We start from the raw sequence: 15,103 nt of genomic DNA, 5'->3' as shown, positions 1-15,103 counted from the left end.
TCAATAGATTTGGGAGATGGCATCCAAAATATATTAATTCCTCAGAAATACAGGGACAGGATTAGACACATGCAACACAGAGGTGAAAAAAAGGGGTTATGCTTGTGGCAAAAATTCTCACTACATGCTACAGTGTTCTCCAGCATTCACGTTCATTCGAAGTGCTCCATGCCCTGTGATGCTGAAAATAAAAAACATGCTGTCATTGTGAACTCGGCATTTTCTCCACTGATTTTGGAAGCATTCTGGTTCTGTTCATGAAGATGTATTGAAGTGTTGAGCCTCTCCACTCCTATTTATGTGTGTGCGTGTAACATGCACACACAAACTCAGCCTGCAAATAGTGAATACGTGTAGTACTTCTCATCTGAAGTCCACTGCATAAACTACTCACCCTAAGCAAAATAGCCAATGTAAGACTTCTTGGCAAGCAGTCCTAAAACCCCAGACTTTCCCTCTATTTCTTGGACTTGGCTGTACTCCCATTTCTTTTATTCACTCTCTTTTCTCCCCTTCTTTCTCCGACTTTGCCAATCTTTGAGGAAAACCAGCGTTTTCTACACCAGGCAAGTCCCAGTTTTGAAAGTTATATACTTATTAATAATAATACACATCTGATTTTTAACTTTCTTTTCAACTCCCTAAAATAAAGGTTGGATCCCTCCTGAGTTATATCACCGCGACCATTTCTGTCTATATGTAGATCTCCACAGGCTTACACACAAAACGGTTCCCTGAACAAGGTCAGAATTTGGCATTGCTAGAAAAGAAAGGAAATTGATTTAAACCTCAGACCACTGGTTTCCTGTTTCCATCTATAGTAGGAAATCCAAAGTCCCCACTATACAGGACTCCAAGACACCTGTGGTGCCCCAGAGAAAACAGAGATAAAAAGGGTAGCAAGTCCAGGCCCTCTGAAAACAGCTGTGTCACAAACTAATGGGAACTGATTGGTCCACACTTCCTACCACTGAAAATGACATAAACGTGCTCTTAAGTTTGACCTTTGTGAAAGGAGTCGCAGCAGTCGCATTAAAAAACACCGTGAGCTTTGGGAAAGAGCTTTTACACTTTAAATGGCTATAACATCGTGATCCACCATGGAGCTGGTGAATCAGAACCTGGAGCACAATGACTGTGACCACAGGGCCACATCTGGCTGGCCAGGTGTTGTTTTGCTCACCTAACCTGGCACTGCACTTGAACTCCAACACAAACTTCACTGCAAACCTACAGAACAACAAAACCTATAGGGCTGGTGGGTGTTGGTGGAAAACAGTCGCGAACTGGTGCCTTGAAACCACTTAATCTGATGAAAGAATTAAATAGCTTTGGGGTGGTGTTTTTATTTTCTTAAATTATTAATAAAAAGCTTGAAAAATTTCTATGAAAAACCCTTATATATTAAACTCATAACAACAGCAAATAAAAGAATGGTCTCCCCATACAAACAAATGCAAAGCTATTTGGTTTCAAATAGAAACCATTAACCCTCATCACCCTGATTAATTACCTTCTATTTTTAAATCTTAAGACTTTTTTTTTCCTTTCAGAACACACACACACAAGAAACCAAGAGGCAAATCTCCTTCTTCCACTAGGGGAAAGAGAATCAGTTCACCACAGCACTGTCTTTGGTTCACAAGAATACACATACATACACAGGGAATATTTTACTAGGGAAAAAAGCAAAAGATGAGCTTCTAGTTTAAACCTTTTAATACACACGCTTCCCTCAAACTCAAGTATTCCTTCAAACAGGAGAGGAAGTGCCTATTTGCTTTTCCTATCCACGCTAGTTCAGGTCTATTGTTGGCTGAAACAAAGGTCTTTCAACCTGCAGCCCCCGTTCCCAGGACATTTGACACCAGTTTATTAATATCATAAACATAAGAGGCATAAGTGGCAGAAATCCAGACCCACTCCTGGTACCCGTCTTAAATAACCTTAGAAAGGTGGGTGAAGAATCTCACAGGTTGTGGAACTACAACATTTATTCGCAAGTAGGAAGGAGCAGTTATGGGTCACAGCTTCTCCCTGACCTGTTCTTTGCAGCCACTGCGATACCATATAACCCAAAAATGTAAAAAGGGCTCGAGTCCACCCATAAGCTTTTCTCCCTCCAACCAGAACTGTTCTGATTATAAACAAATTGATGAATGTCTAACAGGAGTAATAGGAATAGTTGAAAGATTTGCATTTGGAGAATCTACTGCCGAGCTCTCCAGGCCTCGCCACCCTGTTCTGTGCCAACACCCTCACCGTGTGACAGCCGATGAACACGTCTGTTTGATAACTGCGGACACCGAAGAGTCTGCCACTCCGAGCACAGATCTCACAAATGCCCAAGTTATTTTCATGCCCTTTGATTTCCTTCAAAAGGAGATTTCTGCTTTGCTAAGAAAATATTTAGTACCAACAGGACCAGAATAAAATCATCCCTGTGAACTAGACACACTCGCATCATCTTCTAATCCACAGAATGTTTACAAGTCCTCAAGACTACAAATCACCTTCCTCGAGATGGTTTACACCAATTATAACTGAACATATCCACACAAAAGCTGCCCCTGTACTACTTATCCAAGAGGATGTGCGCCTATGTGGCACTGATAAACCTGCACCACAACACAGGCTGCATATTCATTTACAGAACCAAACATCCCATCAGGAAAAATTTTAAAGGATGCTTTAATGTTCATTGAAATATTTTACGTTGTACTTACTTGAACCATTACCTAATCCATCCAGTGAGACCTGGACAGGCTGGAGAGTTGGGCAGGGAAAAATTTAGTGAAATAGAACAAGGGCAAGTATAGAGTCTCGAATCTGGGCAGGAACAACCCCAGGTTCCAGTGTAAGTTGGGGAATGACCTATTAGAGAGCAGCGTAGGGGAAAGGGACCTGGGGGTCCTGAGGACAGCAGGGTGACCATGAGCCAGCACTGGGCAACAAAGATGCTGAAGGGAGTGGAGCATCTCCCGGGTGAGGAAAGGCTGAGGGAGCTGGGGCTCTGGAGCTGGACAAGAGGACACTGAGGGGGGACTCATTCATGGTTACAGATATCTAAAGGGGGAGTGTCAGGAGGATGGAGCCAGGCTCTTCTCGGTGACAACCAGTGATAGGACAAGGGGTAATGGGTTCAAACTGGAACACAGGAGGTTCCACTTAAATTGGAGAAGAAACTTGTTCCCGGTGAGGGTGGCAGAGCCTGGCCCAGGCTGCCCAGGGGGGTTGTGGAGTCTCCTTCTGTGCAGACATTCCAATCCGCCTGGACACCTTCCTGTGTAACCTCATCTGGGTGTTCCTGCTCCATGGGGGGATTGCACTGGATGAGCTTTCCAGGGCCCTTCCAACCCCTGACATTCCGGGATTCTGTGATGCCTCAAGCCATTATCAAATGGCTACCAACTTCAATCCTAAATGGAAACCATACCTGCTTCTGCTTACATCTGTTCATTTTTCTTATGCTTTTATTTGCTATGCTCAAAACAGGTGATTCAGAAGTCCTCAAGGACTCATTTGAATATTTAGTTCTCAATTCCTGCTGACTGCCCCACCTCACCCTACAGAACCATTCCCCACGTCCACCAGAGCACACGCTGATAACCGGGCAAAACCGTCCTCTCAGAAATCCTTATTTTAGATCTTGTCAGGGGCTTGTTTGTGTTCTGAAGTAGTGCAGAGCTATTTATGGAAAAATCTCTGCTGGAATCGCAGCCAGAATTTCAATAGGCTGCACAGCACAGAAAAGCCAGTGGTTAGGGTTTTGTTTGCAAATAACAATCTATTTGGAAATAACATACTGTGCTATTGTTTTGCATGTACATAACAGAAGCCTTCAGGCAATGCCTTTGTCACCGGGAGCGCTCCAGACTGAGAGCACTCCAATATCTTGATTTTCTCTTTTTGCTGAAGCCATTCCAGAACATATGCTGCGAGTTAAAAATTAGTAGCAGTATTCGAGAAAAATACCATGGTTTGGCAATGCCTTTCAAAACCAGCTACTAGAATTCTGTGACTTGGTGCGCAAACAAAAAAATCAACTCTTAGGAACTATGGTGCTGTTTCAGACTCTTCTCATGCATTTTTTGACCAGAGCTTTTATTCCAGGTGCAAAACCTACAGCAAATCATTTCAGTGGCTTTTAATCTTCATGTGTAGAAGGCAAGAGACCGTTGTACCTCAGCCAAGGTGTAAAGTGCCTCCTCCTACGGCAGGAAAATGAAAGCAAAAACCACTGTTCGCTGCCATAAAGGGAGGGAGGGGAGAAGGGGAGGACACTCCTGGATGGATTTCAGGCAGCGCCTGTGAAGGTCACAAGTACAACTGAAGTTTCCAGCAGAGATGAATACACAGTTCGGACTATTAAGCGACTGGGGAATAAAAAATCCTGACGACTTAACTCACTCTGAGCATTCACTCCTTTATCACTTCATTTTAATACTTAATGCATTGTTAGTGGCGCTTGGAACCTGAATAAACTGTCTTCCCTCCACCTCTTCTGGTTTGGTTTCATTTTCCCCCCCACTTGGCAAGTATTGTCCTGTGTTTCTATTCTGGCCCAAGCACACATGCCTCAGCTTCTGAAAATTATTAACCAGAGGCCAACACTTGTCTCTGGCCTGGACCTTCAGAGGTTCTTAACACTCCTCTAAATGATGCAGAATGGATCCACAAATCTGGGCAACTCTGTAAGGCAGACACCTGTATTTATAACGTCTTAAAAACACATATATTCTACAAACCTGACTAAAATACTGAACTTTAAGTTTGCTATTTCGCATCTCTCATCTTCTCTACTCATATTCTCTATTCTGATTTTGGAAGGGTTGTATAACAGCCGAAAACAAGACAAGAGTATTTAGTATTGCTGACCTGCAATGATCCCCGAGCTCCTTGCATTAACTTTTACGAGTTTGGGAAGTTCAATATGGGAACCCGGCACATTAGTGTTACCCATGGGGACTGAGCCAGGATGCAGCATCTACACGCAGTCATGTCTTTTTTATAACATGCTCAATAACCCTTGTGCAGGAACATGGAGCAACAGAACAGACATGACCCAGTAGCACAGTTGTAGATGCCAATTCAGAACATACCTTCCCTATTTTCAGAAACAGCAGAAAGATGAGAGCGCTACAGAAACAATAAATGTCTGTTCTCCCCAGGTTTGGTACAAACCACTTCGGGTCAAATCAAGGAAAATAATCCACAAGCTCCAGGGAGTCAATGGCCTGAGGTGCAGAATCTCCAAGGGGTTTGGTTTGAAAGAGCAGCAGGAAGACAGGGAGCATTTAAAATGTGTTCTGCTCCAGTAATGGAACTGGTACGTTACCAACCCCACCCCTTGCATGAGTTGGTTATCACTTCCTAAAGGGTCTGGAGTAAAATGGAAGATCCTGGATTTTTCTTGAAAACAAATACTTGGGTAAAACAAAATGAAAGCAAACAAACACACATCCCCAAACATGCATCTCAGTTCACTGAAAGCAGAGTGTTCCATAGGACAGGCAGTGTCCCAACAAGCACACAGCAACGAGGAGCACGAAACGGCTGAGAAGAGGCTAAAAAAATTTACCTGACCACAAATAACACCAGATTTTTAATTTTCATGCAGGTTTCCCAAAGTGATCGCTCTGCAGCTACAAAGCACGAGGAAAGAGCGTCTCTTCCCAAAACAGCAGCTGCTTCAATGACAACGAACCCACAGGCAAGTCGGGTGCAGCCTCAATTCTAATTTCTCTTCCCATAGCAAAGCCACGCTTTACTCTAAACCAAGCTCAACGGGGTAATTATTAAAAGATAATGCACATACATGAAAAGTTAGGTTTTTGTTATGTAATTCCATTGGAAAAAAGTCTAGGAATTCAAGTGTTTTTAAGAATCATTATATATTTATGAGAGTCAAAGCTGAAGTTTTATTTCTATATGTAGCTCTTCTCTGCTGCACCAAGTTGCTTTTAAGAATCAAAATAAAGCAAAGAGAAACATTTCCACACCAAACACATCCCATATACCTGGGAAATCCACCTTTCTTCCAAGACAACTCTCTTAAACCCTCTTTTCCTGACCCTGAAATTTTCTTCCCAAATGAGCTGCAAGCAGAACTGCCGGAGGGGTTCAACGTGTGACCTAAATCTGCTGCTTTTTTAGTGCTATCACTTGTAGATCGCCACGAGGAAAATCCGTTTTTATAAAGAATGGCTGACCAAATTAATAATTTCTCCTCCAGTGCTTAACAAAAGCACGACAAGTTAGAAGAGAGAAGCTTGCAGCGACTTGTTCTCTAACTGAATCACAGTTACCCACAGAAGCCTCAAATAATGATTTTCAGTAACATTATCAGCTCGCAGTAGCAACACCCTACTTGATCTCATTTGCCGGCGTCTTCATTTTAAAAGCAAACGTAACCACCCAATTCATTTCAACCATTTTTAGAAGGGTAAACTCCAGTTTCACACAATTACTGCACATTGACTTATTCTACAAACTCTCCACTCCATACTGAACGAATTGTTACGGTATTGTGTATTGTAGAGCAGTGAAAATGTTAAAAAAAAGTCTAGAAAATACCCTTAGGGCAGTTATAAAAGCATCTTATACTAATGACATTGCTTTGGGAGCACAGTGTTTCCTAAAGAGGAAAGAACAAATGGCAGCCTTAATTTGGTACCATCAGTAATTGATGTTGTTACTACAGCACATGGCAGATTTAATTGTATGTACACTTAAAGAGCATCTAACACAAAGGCAGCCTAATTCTACAGCATCTAAATATGAGACAATACATTAGTTTAGGTGAGTCCAAACCCCAAACAAGGGATCAATTTTTCAAATTATATTAAGAGTGATTAAGACACGATAAGAGAAGATTATCGTTTGTCAGATTATCTTTGTAAAGTGCTTTACAGCAAAGCAAGCAGTAAGTAATCCATCTCCCAATTAAGTGGTTATTCTTTTCTACAACAGCTTCCAAGAGACTGAACCGTACTGATATTAATACAGCTCAGAACCAAGCTGAACAAACCTCCTTTCTGAATAGCGGACACCAAAGCAAGGAAACCTTTTTCCATGTATAGTTTTGCGTGTGTCCCCACATGGGCACATGTCTACAACATCACCAGGATCTTGTAGGACCCCTCAGAATCAACCAGGCACTGGATCCCTCTCTATACTCCGCTGACACCAGCGCCCACAACCAGACCAGCTTCAATTCAGCTGAAAAATAATCCAGTGCAAACCACAATTCTCAGTGTTTTTGAGCTGGATCAGCTTCCCAGACAAGTTCATTGTGCAGCTCCACGAACAGCTGTGCCAGGGTGGGAAGGAGTGGAAGGAGTTGCCTCTTTAAGCAGAAATGCTGCCAAACATGTAGCCATGGCCTAAATAGGCAAGTCAGAAGAGAACAGAAAGAAGGGGAGAAAAAAAAGGAGACAGAGCTAGAACAGCCAGCTCTTAACTCTTACTTCAGCACTAGGAGTTTTAGTCTTCATTTTAGTTCCCCCAAAACACCTTCTATGAAGTCATGGCTACCACAGAGACCCATTTCTAAGGTGGAAATACCCAAACCAGAATCACTTCAGTAGCACCTTTGAAATTAAAAGCTACAACATTTCACAAAACTGATCAAGAGCTGTGATCTGTGAGGATTGCAGCTTGGTTCTCAGTGGCATTCATTTGTCTTGATACTATAACTGCCGGATTTATGACAAGAAAAGCCTCTTTCTTCAACTCATTTGTAATTTTAGTACAAAAAGATCCCAAGAACAGCAAAGCGTCACAGAAGTGACAGAGTTGTGCTGGTCAGCATGACTGACAAGCTGAAGTGCCCTGTCCAGAAAGAGCACTGGAGCTCAACAGCCACTTATTATTTGCTGTTTGCCAAATGCTCTTTGTTTTGGGAACTTCCCACTTTAAATACACGCTTTAGTCAATCTAGAGCGGCCGTTCCTAGAACGCAGGAGCCTGTTTCTCTCTCTAGATACAAACAGTCGTTCTACAAACGGCTGAAGATGAAGGAGCAGACTTAAGAATAGGAGTATAACCATGGGTCTTTTACATCTGCAGTGTATTTCAATTCCTACTAAAAAGGAAAAGCTTTCTGGTGAGGCAAGAGGAGATTGTGAACTCCAGCTGGTGGTAAACTGCTTTTTGCAGCAGTCTTCATTCCTGGCTTCAGTTTTCCTTACTCTGAGATAACTATTTTTGTGCACTGAAGACATCACCGTCACTGAAGCAACAACAGTTCCCATAGCTGCTCTGCAATTTTGAAGTCTGCCAAAAATAAATGTGAAACTACACTTGAAATAAAAAAATATACCTAGAATCAAATACAGAAAGCATTTCCGAACAAGAGGAGAGTGAAATGTTGATTCTTAGCTCTGACAACACACATGAGCTGGCCGGGGACAGAATGTAAGAGACTTCACATGTTCATCTGCACAAACTGTGAGAGGCTATGGCAATGTTTGAGCTATAAACACAAAACAAGCCATAGATTACTAACAAAGCAGCACTGAATAGTCAAGCATCAGACTTAAAAACTCATCAGTAATTGGCACTCACAGCAGATATTCCAGTACTTCTTCCAGAGACAATTTGGGCAGGAAATACTTAAAGGGTTGTCAAAGATGAGTGGGGATCACACAGGGTTAAAGCTTCAGACTTGGGTTCCTGGCTCCCAGCCTTGGACCCGGACTATCGGACTCCTACATATCTCTGGATTACACTCGAAAGAACATTTAGATACAGCAGCTTGACTCTTTTCCTTCTGCCAAGTAATTAAACAAATTTGACTTAATTTGTTCTGAAGTACGAACTCATTCCATTAAGTGAGTGTCTAGTTTTCAGAGACAGTTTATATTCACAATTCTTCGTTGTTTCCAACTGGAGTTGCCATTATGCCACATCTTGGAGAATGTAACAGCACAAGAGTAAAAACAAGCCCCAAAACAACAAAACTGCTGCAAAAAATTCCCCATAATCCTTTTCTATAATCATTTCTATCAAGGAAACTTCCACTAAGAAAACATGGTAATGACTTCTCTCAATTATTTCGGGGTAGATGAGTCTTATTGCAATGAAACAGTGATGGCACAAAGGAAACAAAATTCTATGTATTACAGATGCTTTTGCTAAGCTGATGATTCAACTTAAAGGACAATGACTGCAGGTTCTCCCCTGGAGAAGTCTCGTCCAATCCAACATCCTGGCTCTGGATCCTCCAGAGTACACAGAACAGGTTCAACATGGATATGTTGTAGGATTGGGCTCCAGAAAGACAAATACAAAATTAGGAAGGGAGGAAAACTTGTGCTGAGCAAACAATCAGCTGTTTCAGACAGAGGCAGACACGCTACAACACCCTTGCCCTTATGCAATGGGCTACTACATCACCAAAAGGTCAACTTTCGCCATCAGTTACAATTAAAGGCTGAAATTATAATGAAGCTGACACCCACATTTCAATTTATAACCTCATGCCTGTGCTTAACTTTGTGATCTGATCAGGCCACAGCATACAACCAAGGATAAATTCCATCCATACCAGGAGAGGCCAGTTCTGCTCCTCAGGTTAGAAAAGCTCCAACAGGCTCCTCACCATCTCCTGCCCTCCAACCTTCCTCCTCCTCCTCTCCCTTCCACCCTCGTGAGCTCTGGAACACCCACAGGGCTCAGAACAATTAAAAACTACAGTAGCAGAGTTCATGTTTCAGGCAAAGCCACCAAATATTGACTTTGTAATGATGGCCATTCCAGCCCAAGCATCTAAAGAACTAGAGGTATTGTATAGGATGCAAAGGTTATGAGGTCAGATCTGACCTCAAAGACACTAGAATCTCTATACTACATTCCTAGAGAGCTTTTTAGTTACTGCCACTCTTACTGTACTAAAAATGTTATTCCCCAGTGGCCTGTTCTATAGGCAATACTGTAGAGACCACCGGATTTGCATTCTACTCATCAATGCAATGAAATGATGCAGTTTTCTTGGTTAACAGGTCTATTAGTTTAGTTCAAGTCAGTTTCCAATATAAATATTGCAACACTGTATCACAAAGAGGAAGAAAACAGAGGGTGAAACCTCCCACTTCCATCAGGTTTGTTTATTTTGTTTTTAGCGCATTTCGCCATTCCACAACAAAAGTTAGATTGAAAAATTTGAGCTCTAAAGCCATTCAACCTCAAAACCCCACCCCTTGGGTACTACTGGACAAAAACTGGTACTATCTTCAGCCACAGACTGGAGTCCGTACTTTAAGCTTGGCTTGCACACCACAGCACTTAAACAACCATTCAAGTTTCGGACCACAAGATTTTCTTCAGCCTTCACCATGGCACAAAAACCAGGACCAGCTCAATGCATTATCAACTCCCCCAAGAGTATCACAGACAGACATCCAACTCAATACAGCACCAACCTTGGGACCTCTCGCCAGAACATCGACACTTGAACTTCAGGATATCTGGCAGTGTATCTGGGGTTTGCACATTGAGACCTATCCTAAGTCAGACAGAGCCACCAATGAGCAGAACTTCTCTACACCTTCTGTAAAATCAGGAATGGACACTCTTACGGTGTTTTGGACACCATCCCGACTGGTTTGCTCAAAGTGAAGCTGCTAATTCACTCTGCACACAGTGACTTCTGCATTTCCACATCGCTCTAAAAGCCACTTTACCATACGTGTATATATATATAAAGTTCATTGCTATTACACGCATGTTAACAGGTCTATTTTAATGAAGAATTATTTGCAAGCACCTGCCACACAATCACAACTTCTTCAATATTTGTACTCAAGGATTTGGTGTCATACATCATTAAAATAAAGTCTGCCAGGGAAAAAAATGACACTACACTTAATAGCAGTTTGAGTTCAAGCTTTAAAATAGACTTACTGAAGAATTTAGAATTGAACATTAGCAAAATGGCTACAGGTTTCTTGTTTGTAAAAGCCATCTTTCAGCTAATAGATGACAGGAGTCTTGGTAATTGCATTGTTTGCCACATGCTGCAGCTAATAAACAAGACACTTATGTTTATGCTGCTTTCTTGGCCTTTGGAAGTTAATTTGAACCACATGTCAAATGGGGAAATAGTGGAAACTGTAGTTACCACTTTTCTAAATACAACATTAATCTCACTTGTAAGTCAGAGCATCCGAGACACGTACAGAAAAAAGGAAAAAGCCCATGGAATTCCATAAGTGACAAGGCCAACTGCTCGCCAAAGAAAAAGTTTAACTCCTGATCCCACAGGCTGCGTTGTGCAAACAGGACGGGCTGCCCAACGCAATTCAGAAGCCAACGGGAGTTTCCTCAGCGCAGAGATGTCGCTCCCCAGCGCAGCCACTGAGCTGCACAGAGAAAGTTTCCTTCCCCCCCATGATCTCCAGTCCGAGTAAAGGAAAACAAGCACATTTCGTGCAGTCACAATCTGCGGCAACCATCTTAGCGTAAGGTGACATTTGTCATCGCCAGCTTAGGAAAACATTAGGCAACTTCCAGTATGATTTCAAATGCAACCCGCCCTTTTCTTGATAAGTAAGAACGCATCAATACTCAGATTTCTTCCCCTTCTGGTTAACAGAAGCTGGAAAGATTGGGGAAATTACTTGATCTTTATCTAGCACTTAGATCTTCAAAGAGTACAAACATTAATTAATTCTCATAACACCTCGCTGTGGAATGCGAGTAGCACATTCCTCATTTTGCAGATTGGGAGAAAACACAAATCAAAAGCTGAGTGACAGGAAAAATCTTAACAATCCTGGAAAACAATTCCAGCAGCCTGAACTCAGCCCTTCTCAGAAGCGCGCCAACAGCACTCTCAAAACTGAGTTTAATCCTGAATCTGAGTATCCAAATGCACCATTAAATGTCTATTTGCTTTGGTCCAGTTCTACACAGTAACATTGAGTATTTTAGCGAGGTTGCATTCACGTCTCCTACCGAAGGAGCAGCTAAGAAGTCAAAACACATTCAGTAAAAAAATAATCTTGCTCTTACCTTCTGCTACATCATCATCTACAGCGCCTTTCACCTGAGAAAAACACCACTGAATGTCATTTCCTCCTCCAGCTCCTGCAAAACACAATCAGAAGAATGAGATCCCCGCAGCCGCACAAAGCCAGGGAACATTTCGGGTCCCGCTGCCCACGCCTCCTTCCTCACATCGCCACTCCCCACCTTCTTCCTTTACCGATATTGTTTGGGTCATTCATGCTTTGTCAAAGCGGGGTGAGCACAAGGGATAAAAATAAAAGCCTGTATCACCGACACGGCTCGTCCCGACTTTAACGGCGCGGTTAAAACACCCGATTTCACACAAAGCTACTTCAGAAGTCAGAACCCTCCAACAACACACGCAACTTCAACAGGAATTGTCAAGAAAAGCTGTACATTTCTGGAAAATCTTGATACAAACCAAGCGTGCTATTCATGTCCTTCTCTCACCAAAACACTGAGCTGAACCTACATACTACAGGCTAAAATCAAAATCAATTTAACCACAATTTTAGAGTCTCTTCGCAGAAGTAATGAAAGCAAATGATCAGCCTTAAAAACAAAACAGCAGCAAATCGGAGCAGAAAAGCAAACAAGCGATCTGAGGGTAACGAGTTTACTACCATAGAAAACGGATCGGAGGGAAAACTTGAGGAACATTCCTGCCCCGGCGGAAGGCAGTGATTCATTTGAACCCCGTCACCAAAACACACCAAAAAATCACCACCCATTTCTTTTGCATTTCATTCTGAGCAAATCACTGCAGGGCTGAGTCCATACAGGAAGAGCCTGAAATGGGCTTGCCTCCCCTTTTTTTTTCTTGTTTTCCTGAAAGCCACTGTCAAAATGGAACTTTTCCTCAACAATTCGAGCAGGCTGAGCAACAGATGGCATTGCCACACGAACCCAGAGGTCTGCGATGGCTTTGGGGAGAGCAAATAACCCAGACGGGACTTTTTCCCTCTTCTGTGCTAAGTTAAGGGGGAAAAGCCAACCACAAGGAGCCCAGTTTGCATGTTTCACTTGCCTTAATTTCTCTTCTGAAGGATTACAGACATGCAACGAGGTGAAGGTGAGCACCCACGCATGAGATGTTCAAATGCTTTTTGCAGATACATTGGAAAGGTTTGTCACACACATTCCCCCAAACCCCTACAACCCATTTTCTTCCCCATCTCCAACCTCTTCATCATGCAGCAGCTGGTACCATGGAAGCATTTAACGAGCACAGCTTGGAAGAAAAATCACTGCTCTTTCTACTCTAGGCTAAAATTCCATTTTTCATCCAGTTTACTTGAACCAAGTTGGCACTTCCCCTCCGCCCCCGCCTAAAACAAAAAGAGGAGGGTGGAGCACAGAGCACAAGCGTGTGGTGTGGGGGAAAAAGGCCAAGCACAAACCCAGCGCAGCCTCCCATGCTCGCTCCTCCAACCGCGAAGCCCTGAAAAGACGATCCATTCGCAGAGAAAAGGAACCAATGTATTTCCAAATGGCGAAATCACAAGGAAAAGTAATAAGAGATACCTTATGCGCACACACTTTTAACCTCCTAAGAGCACTTTCGGATGCAAAATGGGGAGCAGGCACAGGAAGGAAAACACACTAAGACCTGTATTATTTAATTACATGCTGTAGCCGATTTTAGTCTGGTTTGGAGCTGCTGCGCCCCACGGGAGGTGCGATGGGGCGCTGGACACCAGCACGTCTGCACTAACCCCCGTGCACACAGCAGCTCTGCACAGCCCTCTCCAACTACAGGCACCAATGCACACACAAGCACGTCTGCAAACCCCAAAGCCTGGAGGGGGAAAAGCACAAGAAAAGGCCAAAGACCCACCCTGTCTGCCAACCTCCTGCACACCAACTTCAAAATGGCATGGAAGCCCCTCCACCTTGCTGCTTCATTTCCACCCCCACCCCCCCCATGAGGGAAAGGAGGAAGGGGTGGGTGGGAAGCACGGTTTCCCACAAGGGGGAAAATAGATTAAAAAATAAAGACATGCAAAAGGCGCAGGCGGGGGGAAGGGGGCGCAGGGCCGGGGGCTGCGGGCATCCCCGGAGGCGGCGCCGCCCGCTCCCCCGTCGGCGGCCTCAGCTGCACCCCCGCCCGCCGGCGGCAGGGGCCGGTGCCCCGCGGGGGCAGCCTCCCCTTACCTGCCATGTTGGGCTGGCGATAGCGGCCGCGGCGGGTCGGGCGGTCTCGGCGCTGCGCGGCGGAGCCGCCGGTGCCGGGCGGGGGGCGGCGGCGGGGGGCGGATGGCGGCGGATGGCGGCGGGGGTGCGGCCGGCTGCGCTGCTGGGGCGGCCCCCGCTCCGCGCCGCGCTCCGGCCCCCCCCGAACGCTCCACTTTCAAAATGGCGCCGGCAGAGCTGGGGGTGACGTCACCCGGCGGGGGGGCGGGCGGGGCGGGGCTGGGGAGCGGGCGGGGCCCTCAGCGCCCCCCGCGGGGCCGGTGGATGGCGGGGCCGCCGCTCCGCTCCGCACCCCCGCTTGTGTCCCGCCTCTCCAGGGGCTCGGGCCCCGGCTCCCGGCCTGCTCGGCAGGATGCTTTGCACACTCACCCTGCGCTTCAGTCATCCACCGAATCTCGCCCCTGCTTGTCTTCCTTGTTTGGTTTTGGTTCTTTCCTCCACTCCCTCGCTTCCTCCTCCTGCCGTTTCCTCACGCAGCAGTTCCTCGGCGGAGCCACAGAACCTGTTTGCTGCGCGTTTTCCACCCTCTTGGATGTTTTCCATCAGCCTCCGTCTCAGATTTCAGCGGAGAACCCGAGCGTGGCTTTGCAATTCTCATTGCCATTCCCTGCACGCACCCGGCCATGCTCCCCAGCCGTTTTTAGCTCCGTCCACCTTCCACACTGACAGCGACATCCATGCAGACACTTGAGCCCGGCCTGGCTCAGCTCCGAGTGGATCACGGCTCTGCTTGAGCTCACCAGGGCCCAGCTCAGCTCCCACCCAGCACCTGGATAATTGATTCAGTGCCATCTCTTGAAGATCTTGTGAAAGTCATCAGTTTCCCTTCACAGGTGTTTGTGCAAACGTTTGCTTTCTTCTCAGGCCGGGCAGAGCTCGCTAATCCAGATTTCACTTG

General features: G+C 44.9%; 1 protein-coding gene across 1 annotated transcript in view; it reads right to left on the bottom strand.

Annotated features, from left to right (window-relative positions):
• Positions 1–14,361, bottom strand: part of PPP2R2A (protein phosphatase 2 regulatory subunit Balpha) — a 29,919-nt gene extending 15,558 nt beyond the window's left edge. Inside the window, exons 1-2 of the mRNA XM_080360222.1 lie at positions 14,167–14,361; positions 12,016–12,090 (exon numbers count right to left, since the gene is read on the bottom strand). Coding sequence (XP_080216348.1) covers positions 12,016–12,090; positions 14,167–14,173 — 82 coding nt within the window. The 5' untranslated portion in view covers positions 14,174–14,361. The remainder of the gene's footprint in view (positions 1–12,015; positions 12,091–14,166) is intronic.
• Between the last annotated feature and the right edge of the window lie 742 nt (positions 14,362–15,103).

This window comes from Nesoenas mayeri (assembly GCF_963082525.1).
Source record: "Nesoenas mayeri genome assembly, chromosome: 27".
In the NCBI taxonomy this organism is placed as follows: Eukaryota; Metazoa; Chordata; class Aves; order Columbiformes; family Columbidae; genus Nesoenas; species Nesoenas mayeri.
This window is presented reverse-complemented; position numbering and strand designations above follow the sequence as displayed.